This window comes from Neltuma alba, unplaced genomic scaffold, assembly GCF_004799145.2.
Source record: "Neltuma alba isolate B1F8T4 unplaced genomic scaffold, ASM479914v2 tig00010060_pilon, whole genome shotgun sequence".
Taxonomy (NCBI): domain Eukaryota; kingdom Viridiplantae; phylum Streptophyta; class Magnoliopsida; order Fabales; family Fabaceae; genus Neltuma; species Neltuma alba.
In genome coordinates, this window is record NW_021635019.1 from 80,195 (window position 1) to 96,969 (window position 16,775).

Sequence of the window (16,775 nt, forward strand, 5' to 3'; positions counted from 1 at the left end):
TACCTTGTTTTCACATAACATGATGGATAAATCAGCTCTTTGATTTTACAAGAATAAATCTCTCTCTATCGATAACATTATCGATCACCGATTCTATCAACCTACATAGCCTATGTTTTCACTAAATATACTTTTACTTATTGTTTATCAATAAGGTTATCCATCATCTATTTATCTATAAGGTGTTTAAAAATTAGTGCTTCAAAATTTATTTCTATAACACCTTGTTTATCGATAACCTGATTGATCAACAAGTGTTCGATCACTTGTTCGATCATGAGGCGATTTCAGTTTAAACTTTAACTAGTCTCGATGTTTCTCAAAATGTATCATCTATTTCATTCGAGCTTTTCTTAGCCTTCATAAATGTCTTAATTCACTATTTAAAGAGTTTCAAAATCAAAAGTGACCTTGATCTTCCTTTTCTATGCATACCAGTTGATAAACCTTGTCGCTAGGTAATCAAAGTTTTACTAGAGAAATGCAGCAAGTAAGGCACTACCTAGGTCATTCTTCTCAAGGAGCCTTAAGTTGTATTTTAATTCTTAACAATTCACTTTTAATTATCAAATTACCAAGATGAAAGCTTGAGTTTTAGAAAAGAGAAATTAAAACAAGAAACAAATCTAATGAAAGGTAAATTGCAAATGAGATTCAGATAAGAGATAGTAGTTCCCCTAGCAATTTATCCAACCTTCCTTGTTCAATCTTATAATTTGGAGTCTCTTAATTGTCAATTAAATGGATAGATTCAGCTACTGCTCAAATCTCTCTTAACACAGATCAGAAACAACTTATCTTACTAGATTCATTATCTTGATCTGTGAGAAGGAAAATCAATTGACAAGAACACTTGAGAAGCAAGTTGCAATTCTCTAAGGATGACCACAACTATGAATCATCAATATATTCAACCAAAATTCAAAATTACAGAACAACAGTCCAAGTAAAACGAATTAGATTTACAAATCAATAGAGAATCCTCTATTCAACTGAATTAAAGGACACAACTCACATCTGAATGTTCAATCAGATCTAAATTCCAAGAAACATAAGTCTAATCATCCAACCTTCATTCTAACCATAATTGTTCAACTGAAACAAATGAACCTTAGAATAGAAAGTAGAAACTAGATCTGAATGACTCCCTGTTCAGCTCTATGAACTCAGGTCAGCTTCATTGCTAGAAGAACTTGGAAATTCAGCTACTCATGCTCTGGATTAGGGTAGAAATAGCAAGAATTGATGAAAGATCCATGGTTGATCGGTGGAAATTGATGAATTTGGATGAAAATGGAAGAGAGAAATGAGAGAGGGCGGAGAGAGCAAGGAAATCCGTCTGGAAATGAATGAGAAACTGAAATCTGGTCCCACTCGCTGAAGCGCGCGATTTTGGTTTTAAATCTGAAATTTTCTGTCATCCGCCGCGGCGCCTTAGTCAATTCGCTGCGGCGCCTGTCCTGTACGACGTCGTTTCGATTAATGATCCTGAGCTTCATGAAAACTTCCATCCGCCGTGGCTCCTTAGTCCATCCGCCGCGGCGCCTTTCACCAAGAGTACCATTGGAAATCTGCCGCGGCGCTTTCCCAAATCCGCTGTGGCGCCTCAGACAGAATGACGAAAATGCTACTGAAACTCCCTGAAATTCATACCAAAGTAGGGATCAAAAGTACACATATATAAAATCATATAAAAACATGCAAAAACACCTATAAAACCTCACAATTCCTCTCACCAACTCTTATGCACAATGGAAGCTAATTATGCCTAAAGTATGCAAATAGAGATGGCAAAAGCATGAGTTTAGGACTAGAAATGTATGCAAATAATGAGACTTATCACCAGTATGATGTCACTATTCCCTTTTATCGATCACTTGATCGATAAATCATTGATCCATCACTTGATCAATAAACTTAGTTATCTGTTTCAAAAGTTTTCACACAGAATAATCGATAACTTGATCGATCAAGCAATAATCGAACATCACTTTGATCAAGCACGATCAGTTCTTACCCAACACATTTAACAACTGATTGATTCTAACCGCAAACTATGAATGTTCGTTTTATCATTTGTTCTGTTCTACTTTTGATCATACTCTACAAAGACAAACTTATTGAATCAATGTATTTTTGCAGATTATGAAGAAAAACCCAGCAGCTCTCCAACGGTTGTCCAAGTAGCCTGTAACCTACCTTGTCAGAGGCATTAATGGCGGAAACCGTTGCAACTGGAAAAACACGCAACCGGACTCTTAATGGCTAGAAGCTCTTCTGTCTAATGGTTACTAAACTATCTCAACTATAAAAGGCGCGAAGAAGCATTAAATGAACAGATTGAATACGCGAGCTACCCTTTGTTGATTATTTACTGTTGCATTCAATATTCTGTTCTTCTATAACACCGAGCGTAAGTGATTATCATTTATTCACTCTGTAAGAGAGTTTACTTATTCATCATTTATCACGTCTTGTGTGATACTCAAGAGTGTGGACTTTTGAGTGGGTTTGTAACCTTACGGGAAGTAAAGGGGACTGATTGAGAGTTTCAATTACTGTATTGAGGCACCAAGAGCCTGATCAATCTTGGAACATAGTGAAATACTCAGAGGTGTTCTGAGGACTGGATGTAGCTCAAGTGGTTGAGACCGAACCAGTATAAATCCTGTGTCTTCCTCTCTATGGTGAAATCTTTCTAACTCACACTCTCTGTTTCTAATAGTTCATAGTTTTAATTTTGTAAATTTTTATAACTCACCCAATTCACTCCCCTCTTGGGTGAGACTGGCACTAACATTTGGTATCACAGTAGGTCTCTTCAGTAAAGACTTAATAGTCTGAAGAGAGATCCCATGGCAGGATTCAGAGACAGCGTGCTACCTGAAGGATACTCAACGTCCAAACCGCCAGGCTTTAACGGCGAAAACTATACCTTCTGGAATATAAGGATGAAAATCTTCATCAAGGCGACCGGGTATGGATTGTGGGACGTGATAGAGCATGGTAACTACATTCCTATGAAAACCGTAGACGGACAGCAAGTATGCAAGAGTCCCAGCGAGTTCGATGAAGAAGACAGAAAGTTGGTAACCCTAAATGACAAAGCCATCAACATACTTACCTGTGCATTGAGCCAACAAGAATACTTCCAAGTTTCCGGCCTGGAAACCACAAAAGAAATGTGGGAAGCACTAGAGATAGCTCACGAAGGAACCACCGGTGTAAAATAGAGCAGAATCAACACTCTCACCACAGAATTCGAGCTATTCAGAATGAAGGATGGAGAAAGTGTCTGAAACATGAAAGTCAGATTCTCATATCTCATAAATCATCTCACGGTACTTGGAAAGAAGTATAGTCAGGAGGACCAAGTGAGAAAAATTTTAAGTGGTCTCACAAAAGAATGGGAGCCAAGGTAACAACAATTGAAGAAACTAAGGGAGAATCAATTGGCTCTGTTGCAGCGCTATTCAGAAGCCTTGCAGAATATGAGAGCAAGCAAAGATATAAAAAAGAGATAAACGAGAAGAACCGCAAAAGTATCACTCTTAGAACTCAAGAGAATGAAGATGACAATGAAGAAGACCTGGAGGATGATGAAATGGGTCCTATCGTCAGAAGATTCAAGAAATTCTATGAGAGCAGAGCTGGAAGGAAGTTTCAGTCAAAACGCAGAATCTCAACATCTCAGAATGAGTCAAAAGAACCGATCATCTGCTTCGAATGCAAGAAACTAGGACGCATCAAAGCAGAGTGTCCCTAGCTATCCAAGATGAAGGACAAAGAAAAGAAGAAAGAAAGATTCAACAAGAAGAAAGCCTTTGTCACATCAATCTGGGGTGATAGTTCTTTAGAGGAAGAAGAAGAAAGTGATGATGAAGAAACCGCCAACATCTGTCTTGTGGCCTAGGAAGACGAAGAATCAGAGACAGATGAGGTAATCACTTCTGAGCCCTCTTATGATGAATTACAGTCTGAATACAATGCATTACATTTGGAATTAGTAAGAATTGCAAAAGAGTTGGTAAGCTTCAAGAAAAGAATAAAGTTCCTGGAAGAACAGCAAACGAAGCCTAAAGACAACATAGTCCTGCCTCCAGTATGCATGGAATGTGAACAGAATAGAAAGAAGGCTGAGGATTGGTGAGAGTTTTGATAGTTACTACCACGTGGTAAGGCCTCCATTAATGCATGATGGTTGGCTCTTTACGTCCCCCATAGTGAGGGATAGGCCTTTTGGCTCTTTACGTCCCCTACAGTGAGGGATAGGCCTTTTGGCTCCTTACGTCCCCCATAATGAGGGATAGGTTGGGTTCAGCTCTTGAAAATCCCCCACAGTGAGAGATATGGTTGATGGGATTGTATCATTACACTTGCATGACTTGTTGTGGCTATCATTTATCATATTACTTGTGAACTGCCCCACTTGACACCTCACGAGCACTTATTAGTAGTACCTTGAATTGGAAAGATTGGTTATTGGGACGTTTGTCTCACCCCGTGGTTTACAATGTTTTCACGTGAAGACTTTAGGCGTGTGCCATCGGGAAGAGACGCAGAGGCTTGAGCTTGGTTAGCTTTAGGCCTCTAGCCCTTGTATATGTATGGCTAGTTGTATATTGCCACATTTAGGGACCCTTTTGAAATATTTTGATTACCTGGCCTTATTGTACACTGGAGGGAATGTTATCTCCTTATTTTGGTTGGCCGAAGGCCATTTCTAGTGTCTTATAAAACTCTGATTTATTTTGTTGGGAACCATTTGGATGGGCTGATGTGATGTCTTTTGTTACCCGGGCCGGAGGCGCGGAGGCCCAGTGGATGTAAATGAATGATTTTAGTTGCATGCAACGGAGTTTTGAATCGAGTTTAAATGTTAATTTCAAAAATTATGCAAATTTCTTTGAAGTTAGGGTAGTTTGTTGTAACAGCTTTCCTTTTCTACCATAGTAGTGATTTTATGACGAGTTTATAATGTTTTGAGGTTAAGGGTTTTACAAATTGGTACTTAGAGCCAGTTCGTTTCTTTGAAATTGTTTCTTTTCCTAGTGGCAATATACATACTTCATACATACCTTCCCTGTTTGTTTTGTGTTTCCTTTCTTTTCTTTACTAATAAGGGTTTCCATCCTTAGTTGGGGAGAGGAAGGATGGTACGAACACGTCAGACAGATCCAGCTGGTAACGGACCATCTTAAGAGAATGAGGCCTTTCTGAGACAAATGAGGGAGATGATGACAGCAGTGGTAGATGAAAGATTGAGGAAGTTTGAAGAAGACTTCACGAGGAAGCATCAAGAGTCAATCAATCAAGAGGACCGAGAGAACGAGGTGGCTATGGAGGCACAAGGAGAAGGAGAAAGAGGGTTTAAAGGTGGTGATCGAGCTGGAGACTTACCTCAGAGGGAGGAGTATCGAGCAGTTAGCCAGGGAGGAGATACTTCAGAGGGAGTGATTTACCCTTCGCTACTGAATGATATGACCAAGGTATGAAGAGAGGTGCACCGTCATGATCCTCCACAGTTCAAGGGAAGTTTGGAACCGTTAGATGTAGAGAAGTGGATTGAGCGGATGGAGACAATCTTTACTGTTGTTCCTTGTCTTTTCCCGCTCAGGGTACAACTAGCGGTCACCTATCTGGTGGAGCAAGCAAGGCATTGGTGGGTTAGTGCAAGACCTTTTGATATATCTCAGTTGGACTGGGATACCTTCAAGCGGATGTTCTATGATTATTTCTTTCCGAAGGAGTTGTGAATGGAAAAGTAACTCCTGTTCTACTCCTTGAAGCAAGGAGAGATGTATGAGGATCAGTTTATCATAAGGTTTATAGACTTGGCAAAGTATGTGCCCAGGCAGACAGAAGATCATTCGTTCTGGCTAGCTCAACAATTGATGAATCATGCAAGGCCAAAGTTGAAACAATAATTGGCCTTGTTAGAGGTCAATACCTTTGAGGAGATGTGTGTGAAGCTGCGGGTTGCAGCTAGAAGGACAAGAGAGGTGGTAGAGGCAAGGAGGGCTGAGAACCAAGCTAGAGCAACCTGTTATCCTGGTCCTACAGGAGGAGTGGGGAAAAGAAGTCAGTACAGCTCTGGGAGCTCGGGTAGCTCCGGGAGAAACAAAAATCAAGGGCAGAATCAGAGGTCGAACGCTCAGAGGGGCTTTATGCAAAGGCGCCAGAATCCAAACAATCAAACTGGCGGGGGACAGGGCTCCCGTCGGGATTCATCAGTGACCACCCCGAGTGTTACTGGACTGTGCCCCAGATACAGGGGTAGGCATAGGGGGCAATGCTAGGAGTGCTTTCAATGCCATCGGTGGGGACATATTGCCAGAAACTGCCCAGAGAGTCAATCGACACCTCAAGCTGGCCTTTCTACTGTTCCTAGACGTGTCTATGCCATGACAAATGAGGAGGCTTCTACATCTCCAAACTTGATTCGAGGTAACATTCTACTTGAGGGGCATATTATTTCTACTTTATTTGACTTAGGTGCTATGCACTCCTTTATTTCTGTGGACTGTGATCAAAAGTTGAGCTTGCCTGTGGTTGAGCTACCTTATGATTTGAGAGTGTCTACTCTTGCGGGAGTCACTATCGTAACTAGAAGAGCGTGTCTAGAGCTTGCACTTCAGTTTGAGAATCGAGATTCTACAATAGATTTGTTTTGTCTACCTCTAAAAGGTATCGACGTGATTATTGGCATGAACTGGTTGATGGCCAATGGTGCAATCCTTGATTGTAAAAGGAGGTTGGTGACGATTCCGGTAAGTGCCTTATGTGCTGAAATGTTAGGTGGTTCAGTTTTGTTGTCAGCTGCTCAAGTAGAGAAGGCGGTAAGGAAGGGGTGCCAGGCCTTCATTGTCTTCTTTTCAATTAGTGAGGATGAGGCAAGAGGAATTGAACAGATAGCTGTGGTGAGGGACTACCCTGAGGTGTTTTCAGACGAGGTTGCAGGACTACCTCCAGAGCGGGAAGTGGAGTTCTCCATAGAATTGGTTCCGGGAACCACCCCAATCTCAAAGGCTCCCTATAGAATATCTCCTTCAGAATTAATAGAATTGAAAAAGCAGCTAGAAGAATTGTTAGAAAAGGGACTTATCTGACCAAGTGTGTCACCGTGGGGATCGCCGGTTTTGTTTGTGAGGAAGAAAGATGGTAGCTTGAGGCTGTGTATCGACTACCGACAATTGAACAAGGTCACAATCAAGAACAAGTACCCGTTGCCTAGAATTGATGACTTATTGGACCAATTAGTCAGAGCGTCAGTTTTCTCTAAGATTGATCTGAGATCAGGATACCATCAGTTGAGGGTACGAGCAGAGGACATTTCAAAAACGGCCTTTTGAACTCGTTATGGACACTATGAGTTTTTGGTGATGCCTTTTGGACTGACAAATACTCCAGCTGTCTTTATGGACTACATGAATCGGATCTTTCGACCTTATTTAGACAGATTTATGGTAGTGTTCATTGATGACATCCTGATTTATTCTAGAAGTGAGGAAGAACATCGAGAGCATCTTCACATCGCACTACGGATTTTGAGGGACCACCAGTAGTATGCTAAGCTGTCAAAGTGTGAGTTTTGGCTAAAAGAAGTGAAGTTCTTGGGTCATGTGGTGTCAGCTCAGGGAGTAGCAGTGGATCCTAACAAGGTGGACGCGGTACTTAAGTGGGAAGTCCCTAGATCGGTAACTAAGGTGCGGAGTTTTGTGGGATTAGCTGGCTACTATCGAAGATTCATCCAAGGCTTTTCTCAGATTGCAATGCCATTGACTAAGTTAACCAAGAAGGATCAACCGTTTGTTTGGATGGAGAAATGTGAATCAGTGTTCCAAGAGCTGAAGATCAGGTTGACTACAGCTCCGGTGCTTACACTTCTGATCCTTGGAGTATCGTATGTTCTTTACACCGATGCGTCACTAAAGGGTTTAGGTTGTGTGCTAATGCAGAACAATAAGGTGGTGGCATACGCTTCCAGACAGCTGAGGCCACATGAAGAAAACTACCCAACCCATGACTTGGAGCTAGCAGCAGTAGTTTTTGCACTAAAGATCTGGAGGCATTACCTGTATGGCTCCCAGTTCAAAGTCTTCAGTGACCATAAAAGTTTGAAATACTTGGTGGATCAGAAAGAGTTGAACAACCGGCAGTGTCGTTGGATGGAATTCCTGAAGGACTATGATTTTGAGATTAAGTATCATCCTGGAAAAGCTAATGTGGTAGCGGATGCTCTGAGTAGAAAAGCAGTGCATGTGTTTTGTATGAGCTTAAAGGAATGATTCTTGCTCGGGGAGTTATTGGAGATTCCAATGTACCGTCAGGACAGGCTACTCTGTGTGTAGTGCTCAGAGATTATGAATTCTATTAGTATTTACGAGCGGCTCAATGGGAAGATGAACAGTTGGCGAGGATTCGGATAGAATTGGAGGATGGCCCAGTGTAGGACTATGAATTTGGAGATATGGGCATCCTGAAGTATAAGAACCGGATTTGTGTTCCCCAGGATAAGGAGATTAAGAGAACTATCCTAGAGGAGGCTCACTGAAGCCGTTACGCTATCCACCCTGGTGTAACCAAGATGTACCATGACTTAAAGCAGTAGTATTGGTAGCCTAACATGAAGAAGGAAGTGACTAACTTCATACTTCGATGTTTGACTTATCAGAAAGTTAAGATAGAGCATCAACGACCTGGAGGTTTGTTGCAAGGGCTAGAAATCCCTCAGTGGAAGTGAGACAGTATCTCCATGGACTTCATTGTGGGTTTGCCGAGGACACCTGAAGGCTATGACGCTATTTGGGTGGTGGTGGATAGATTGACAAAATCTGTCCACTTTTGACCGTATAAAGTCAAATATACCTTGGAGAGAATGGTCAAGTTGTACATGGATGAAATCGTCAGGCTTCATGGGGTTCCGTCGAGTATAGTCTCGGACCGAGATCCGCGCTTTACTTCTAACTTTTGGAAAGCGGTGAATGCGGCTTTAGGTACTAAGTTGAAGTTCAGTACAGCATATCACCCACAGGCCGATGGACAGACCAAGCAGACAATTCAAACACTAGAGGATACGTTGAGAGCTTGTGCCATTGAATTCAAGGGGAGTTGGATTGATCACCTACCTTTGGCTGAGTTTGCCTACAACAACAGCTATCATGCCAGCATCTAGTGGCCTCTTATGAAGCACTTTATGGCTGGAAGTGTCGATCGCCTCTCTGTTGGACGGAACTGAGTAAAAGAACGGTTTTAGGACCAGACTTGGTAGATGCCACCACAGAGAAGATTGAGGTTATTAAGCAAAAGTTGTTGACAGCTTAGAGCTGGCAAAAGAGTTATGCTGATAGGAGGAGGAGACCTTTGGAATTTTATGAGGGTGACCATGTGTTTTTGAGGGTCACGTCGACTACCGGTATTGGGAGGTCCATTAAAGCGAAGAAGTTATCTCCTAGATTTCTTGGACCATTTGAAATTCTAGAGAGAATTGGAGAACTAGCCTATCGAGTTGCTTTGCCACCGTACCTGTCCAACGTACATGATGTGTTTCATGTGTCCCAACTAAAGAAGTACCACCCTGATCCGTCTCATATCTTAGAGCCTGAGGAGGTGGAGCTGGATGACAATCTAACTTATAAGGCTGAACCAGAAAGAATCCTTGATGTGAAGGACAAATAGTTAAGGAATAAGACCATTCGATTGGTGAAAGTTTTCTGGAAGGGCATGAGTCCTGGTGATGCCACCTGGGAGACAGAGGAAAGGATGCGACGCGATTACCCTCGTTTGTTTTCTTAGTAAGTGTTTTGTCTTTGTTTGTGTGGTATATTGTGTGATTGCTTGAATTTTGGGGACAAAATTCCTTAGTTGGGGAGAATTGTAACGTCCTGAGTTTTATCAGGTTTTAATAGCCTCTTTTTGGTTGATTTTGAGGATAGATTAGTGATTTAACCTTGATCTTGGTGTTTGGCTTGGGATTGAGGTATGTTGAAGGAATAGGTGAACAATCCCTCTCAGGGTATGTTGAACTGGGAGCTCCAGGGGGGAATGTCTTTTGGGAAGGTTTGGCCGCAGCGAAATTAGAGGGACGCCGCGGTGAAGTTGTTCAGGTGAGCGAGGTTTCCCTCTCAGGAAGGTCTCGTCGCAGCGAAGGTTTTCTGGGTGAGTAAGAGTTTCCTCTTGGGAAGCTTTCGCCGCGGCGAAGATTGAAGTTCGCCACGGCGAAATCGGGTTTTCAGGCGAGTAATCCCTTTCAGGATTAGTTCGCCGCAGTGAAGTTATGGGTTCGCCGCAACGAAAGGGGTCGAATCTATATAGTCGCTGGAGGGGTCAGATGTGTGAAAATTAGAAAATCTAAAGGAAGAGAGAGAGGCTTTGCTAGGGGTTTGAATTTTTGGCTTGGAGGGGGCATTTCTAAGGATCCATTACCTCAAGAAAGTGATTTTAACCTCTAATCTACTTTCTTGCTTGGAATTTCTGAGGATTTATGGTGAAACCCTAGAGTTTTCTAGGTTGTTATGGAATTGAGGTTTTTGACCGATTGTTTTAAGTTTAATTGATTGCTTTATGTTAGTCTAAGTATTTAATCGGTGTAGTTCTCTTGGATTTGAAGAACTTTGAGTTTTTGAAGTTAGGGTTTATGGAAATGGGAGGTTTGGGATTGAGGATGATAATGTGGAGATTGATTTTGAGTTTTGTGATTTGGGTTATGTTAAGGAGGGTTAAATTAGATGTTTGGGTTTTGGATTCCTATAGTGGGTCCTTGAGGTTATGAATTTTAATTGATGTTTGGAAAGGAATTAAGGTTTTAATGGATTTTTATGACCTTAGAGTGTTACCTTAGTGGTTATACCCTTTTGAGTTGGGTAGAGTGTGGTTGGAGTTAGGAATTTTGTGTCCCCAAATGTTGTTTTGACCACATTATTAGTTGAAAGCTAATATATGATGGTTGTGTGCTTGTGTAGACCCGTTGTGAGCATTGTTGGTGCACGGGGCCGTATTGTTGGTTTGTTATTCCTTGCTTAGACGAGAGGTAACCATTTTCCAATCCTTTGTACATGCTTTTGTGGTATTGTAAGTGGATTTATGTTCTTCGTGTAACAAATTGTGTTCAGATTGTATGTTGTATATTGAAATAGAAACCCGTCTTGTGGGGTTTCAATTGATATGGGATGAATTTTTGAACTTGCGAAAGATAGGCCACTGAAAGAAGTTAATTGTGAAATGATCATTTACTCTTTGATTACGGTTTGAGCATAAAGCATGAATTGGGAATTGGTGAGATTTTTGATAGTTACTACCACGTGGTAAGGCCTCTATTAATGCATGATGGTTGGCTCTTTACGTCCCCCATAGTGAAGGATAGGCCGGGTTCGGCTCTTGAAAATCCCCAAAGTGAGGGATATGATTGATGGGATTGCATCATTGCACTTGCATGACTTGTTGTGGCTATCATTTATCATATTACTTGTGAACTGCCCCACTTGACACCTCACGAGCACCTATTTAGTAGTACCTTGAATTGGAAAGATTGGTTATTGGGATGTTTGTCTCACCCCGTGGTTTACAATGTTTTCAGGTGAAGACTCTAGGCGTGTGCCATTGGGAAGAGACGCAGAGGCTTGAGCTTGGTTAGCTTTAGGCCTCTAGCCCTTGTATATGTATGGCTAGTTGTATATTGCCACATTTAGGGCCCCTTTGAAATATTATGATTACCCGGCCTTATTGTACACTTGAGGGAATTTTATCTTCTTATTTTGGTTGGCCGGAGGCCATTTCTAGTGTCTTATGAAACTCTGATTTATTTTGTTGGGAACCATTTGGATGGGCTGATGTGATGTCTTTTGTTACCCGGGCCCGAGCTGCGGAGGCCCAGTGGATGTAAATGAACGATTTTAGTTGCATGTATGGAGTTTGAGTTTGAACCGAGTTTAAATGTTAATTTCAAAAATTATGCAAATTTCTTTGAAGTTAGGGTAGTTTGTTGTAACAGCTTTCCTTTTCTACCATAGTAGTGATTTTATGACGAGTTTATAATGTTTTGAGGTTAAGGGTTTTACAGAGATCATGTTGTAACTTTTAATATGAATGAAGCCATCCGTTAGCCCTTTGATAATTCTATATTCATGGATTTAAATGCTATTGATTTAGCTGTTGAGCAAGCTAAGGATGAGCATGAGCTGTATATATATGATGGTTATGACATGTGCTCACTTAAATTGATTGATTCTTCTACTGCATCATCACATGAATCTTATGAGCTTGACTCATCTTTGAGTGCATATGATGAATACTTCAATTCCCTCTCTTCTATTTATTCATTTTCTATCTCTTGTGGAGATTAAGTGCCATGCATTAATTCTTTAGAAATTGATAGCATGCTTTCCATTTCTCAAGACTTTCCTTTCCTATCAAGTTTTGATTCCATTTACGTGTTTATTGTCACATCTCGAATTTTGGGCTTAGAAGTACCGAAATTAGTCTGAAATGAGTAGTCTACTAGATTCTTTTTGGTAGAGGTCTCAAAGATTCCCTGGAAGGACAGCAGGATTCCCAAGGACTAAACCACAAAAGGAAAGTTTTCTGGGATTGAGAAAAGAGAAAGTTAGAGACTCAAAAAAAGTCTCGAGGCCCAAGAACGAGAAATAGAGATAAATGTAGGCTAAAGGTTATGTTGGAGGCCTCAATGAAGTGAATTTTGAGGTTAAGCCAAACCAGGGGCAAAATTGTAATTTTACAAAGTTTTGGGCTGGTAAGAGCAAAAATAAAGATTATGCCCAAAAATCCCTGAAAAATCCCAGAAAATAAGAAAAGGGTAGATTAAGGCCCGAACACTTCAAAAAAATTCCAGAAAAATAGGAATAAGGTTCAAAGGCCTGTATGAGGCTAGAAATAACGAATATGCCCTTGGAAGGAAATTGTGGAATTCCCAAGGTTTTGACTGATTTGGAATATTTTCAAAAATAAATTATTTAAAGTATAGGGAGGCCTCAGATAACTAGAAGAAAATAGGAGAAAATACTTGAGGAATTATCACAGGTTTTAAAAAAAAATTCCATCCCCAGAAAGTGAAGAGGTTGGCTTTAATGAAATTTAAAACTTATTTACATACTATCCAGGGGAAGTCAAAGTCAAAGGTCTAGAGGTTGAAGTTTGACTAAAGAAAAATTAGAAGAATTCCCTGTGATGAATAAATAGTATTAGTACCTGGAGATAAATTCTCGGAGTTGTGGACTGGTAGAAAGAATTCAGTTAAGATCACTCCGAAATAAATATTATTAACTATTTTAATGGAAGAACAAGGGAAGAGCATTACTCTCTCTCTTTGGGGATGTTATATAATGCCATATGGATTTATTTGAGGTGAGAAAAAGGTACCAGAACATGTCCCAATGGTTTCGGGTAAGTCAGGACCCAAAAAAGTGCCCTATACGGTATAGAATGGCAAGATAGGTGGAGGAATGCCTAAAGGTTGCATTTTACACGAATTTTATATTAATTTCCTCTTTGTTTTAATGCCTTAATGATGAAGGAATATGGAGGAGGCAGGTGTGGGGTTAGATGGGAAAAGAAGGTATTACGTGTACGGGCAGATGCAAGACATGTGTACGGTCGAATTAAAGCCATGTGGCTTGATGATGTAAGATTGATGTCATAGGACATATGTCATTACAAGATAAAAAGAGAAAATGGACGGTCCAGATCAAGCCACATATTTTTAAGATCAATGGCCCAGATTCAATCTTGTTTTCTATAAATACCCCCTCCCCTCCCTCATTTTCATCCAACCTAGAGGAAACCTTGGGGCAACTTTGGCAAAATGGTTTCTAGAGAGGGAAAGAAGAGGGAGAAAGAAAGGCCAAGTAGTCCCATGCAAGATCAAGCTCTAAAACAAGGTATGTTCATGGTTTTTGATGTAGTTTTCGCTACCCTTGTTGTTGTTGAGCTTGGTTATGGATTTTAATGATTTTTGGGAGTTTAAAACCCTAGAGGGCATGCTGCACGAAATTCTTAAGAGTAGGGGAAGATGAAATTAATGTTATAATAATGTTCAAAGGCTTGAAAGGAACACGAATCAAGTGGTTTTATGTTGAAATTAGTTGAATTCAATGATTATGTAACTTGAGAAAATGTTTCATCCAGACCTGGTTCTTGTGCCTAGAATGTGATTTTGATGATTTTAATGCTTCCAATGTGTTTAAAATGAAAAATTATGTGGGGTAAATGTCACATCCAGTAATATGGCATTTACGGAATAGGAATATTCCTAAATAATTAAGTGTCAAAAATGACAAGGAGAAATAGAAGAAGTTTGGTGGAAAATAATTATTATAAATTTTCCAAGCCGATTATAGAAAGTTTGACTAATTAAGGAAAATTGGTCAAGAACAATTATGGAAAAATATTTTCAAGTCTCAGAAAATAAAGGAAAAATAAGGACAATAGTCCTTGAGAATTATATGGGATTACAAAATTGATTTTATGACCAAATTACCCTTAGAGAAATTACAAAGGAATTTAAGGGTGATTTAAGCTAGTTTAAGGTCCTTTATTTGGAAAATTCCAAATAAATATTTTTAAGGAGAATAAAATCCTGAGAAAATTCCTATGATATCCCAAGGAATTATAAGAGATTATGAAATTAAAAGGAGGCCCTCAAGTATCCAAGATTTTTCCCAATTCCTTTAAAATAGTTTCCTTTTTATTTAATTATTGGGAAATTAAATTTGAGACAAAGCGGGCAATTTGAGAAGATAAAAATAAGGAGAATAATTTATGGATCTGAGATAAAATAATTACAGAGGCTAGAGCACTGTAATTATAGAAAAGAAGTTAAACCAGGAGTAAAAGTGTATCGATAAAGTGTTAATCAGAGTCTTGCACTTTACTTGGCCCACAAGTTGCCACTTGTCAAGCCTTCAATGGATGATAATTAAAGCTTTCCAAGTGTCAAGCTACCAATGGAGAGGATCTTGACTTTGGAATTTAATTACATTATGATTTAAGTTAATTAAGAGAGAGGATTAAGACTAAGTAGGCTTATGACACTTGGCAACTCATTAATGAGGGTTGGTGGGATATTTTGTGAGCATTAAGTGAAGTCTTCCTTCCCCATTTTCATATCATTGTTTCGGCCAAGTGAGAGGAAGAGAGAAAAGAGAGGGTTTTGAAGGAGAACCAAGGAAAAGCTATCAATTTTGGTTATTTAATCAAGGATTCAAGGTTAGTTTTTGTTCTTAAGTTATTCTCCACCTTATTTGCTTGAGATGTATGGTTAAAAATCATATTTTCCCTTCTCTTTTGATGCTGGCCAAAACATATATGTGGTAGAGGAGGAAGTTTTATGGTTCAATCTTGCTAGAACACTTCAAAGTATGATAGATCCTAGTGGTTACAAGGGGTTATAGGTTGATTTTAAAGTGTTTTCTTTGTTATGAAGCTTGAGACCCATTTCGGTCAAACCAAGATCTGAACCCTAGGATATGTTTTTTAAAGTTTTGAGGCTTCCATTATGTTCAAAATGAAAAATGGTGTAGGATAAACCTAAAGAACAAGTGTTGGAAGCCATAGAATCAAAGTTGCAATTTTTGGATTTTGAACCCTAATGGCTCGGACAAGCTGAAACTAGAAGAAGGAAATTTATTTTGTTAAATCCAAGTAGATATTTGGAATCTACATGAAAAACTATGTAGGAAAAGGTCAAGAGGGAATTTTTAGGGTTTATGGAAACCAACTCTAAAAATTCAAGAACAAAGAGGGAAGCTTTAAGGGGTTTAGGAGTTACTTGAATTATGTTATTGATTTTATAAGGAATGGTTGATGATTCTTGCTATCATTTTTGTGGATTGCCATGTTAGGGTTTGGCATTTGTGGAAGCAAGAAAGAAGAACAAGAAAATCAAAGAGCATTAGATTAAGGTAGTAAGATTTAATTAACCTTAATGTTAAGTGTTGCATTGATTGCTATGCAATTTCATGTGCTATTATGTGGTTGAACTAGATGATGATGATGATGATGATTGTGTAGCTATACTCCTTGCTTTATGTGCCTTGGCTATTGCATGTTAGAGTGCTACATGTATGAGGTAAAGTAGTTCCCTATTAATGGCAAAAGGTTGAAATGCTTGTAATTGATGCATGTAATGTTTTGGTTGATTGATCTTGCTACTGGGATTTCTCAAAATCTCATCCCCCAAATATAATGTAACATTTTAGGGCCTGAAACTCTCAAGAGCAAGCTGCAGATTGGAGGCTAAATTATGGTGTCATACCATAACAATTCGTGGACATTTGGTTATGTATAATTATCAATGGGTGGTGCTGTAACCCCTAAGCAGGACGTTAGTTTAGAACCACGATTTATTTAGTTACCGAACAAATTTCTGTATGAAATTTTGCATGGTTAGAGTTGACATCCTAAGCTTAAAATTGATAGGCAGAACATTAAAAATGTCCAAGTATACGATTTGTAATGATTTTTCAAATTTAAGGTTTAGAATCTGGAAAAAGGATTTATGCCAAATGAATAGAGGTGAATTTCACAAAAACCTGACGCTTTTTCAAATGGAATTGGTTCATAAGCTTATTTTTCCTTGAAATAGAATTAAAATAGCTTTTTATAGAATTTTGAACCACTCCATTTTGATTTTTTTGGAATAAGGTATGAATTTTTGAAGTTGGGCCAGAAAACTGGATTTTTACCTAATGAACAGTAAAAATCCGAAAATCAGCATTTTTCATGAATTTTTGAGCCCAAGACCATCCAATGTGGTCTAAAAT

General features: G+C 39.5%; 1 protein-coding gene across 1 annotated transcript; it reads left to right on the forward strand.

Moving 5' to 3' along the window:
* Nucleotides 1–6,404: 6,404 nt before the first annotated feature.
* On the forward strand, nucleotides 6,405–7,109 carry LOC114754064 (uncharacterized). The gene has a single exon (XM_028942799.1). The coding sequence runs from the start codon at nucleotides 6,405–6,407 to the stop codon at nucleotides 7,107–7,109; it is 705 nt and encodes a 234-aa protein (XP_028798632.1).
* Nucleotides 7,110–16,775: the final 9,666 nt, after the last annotated feature.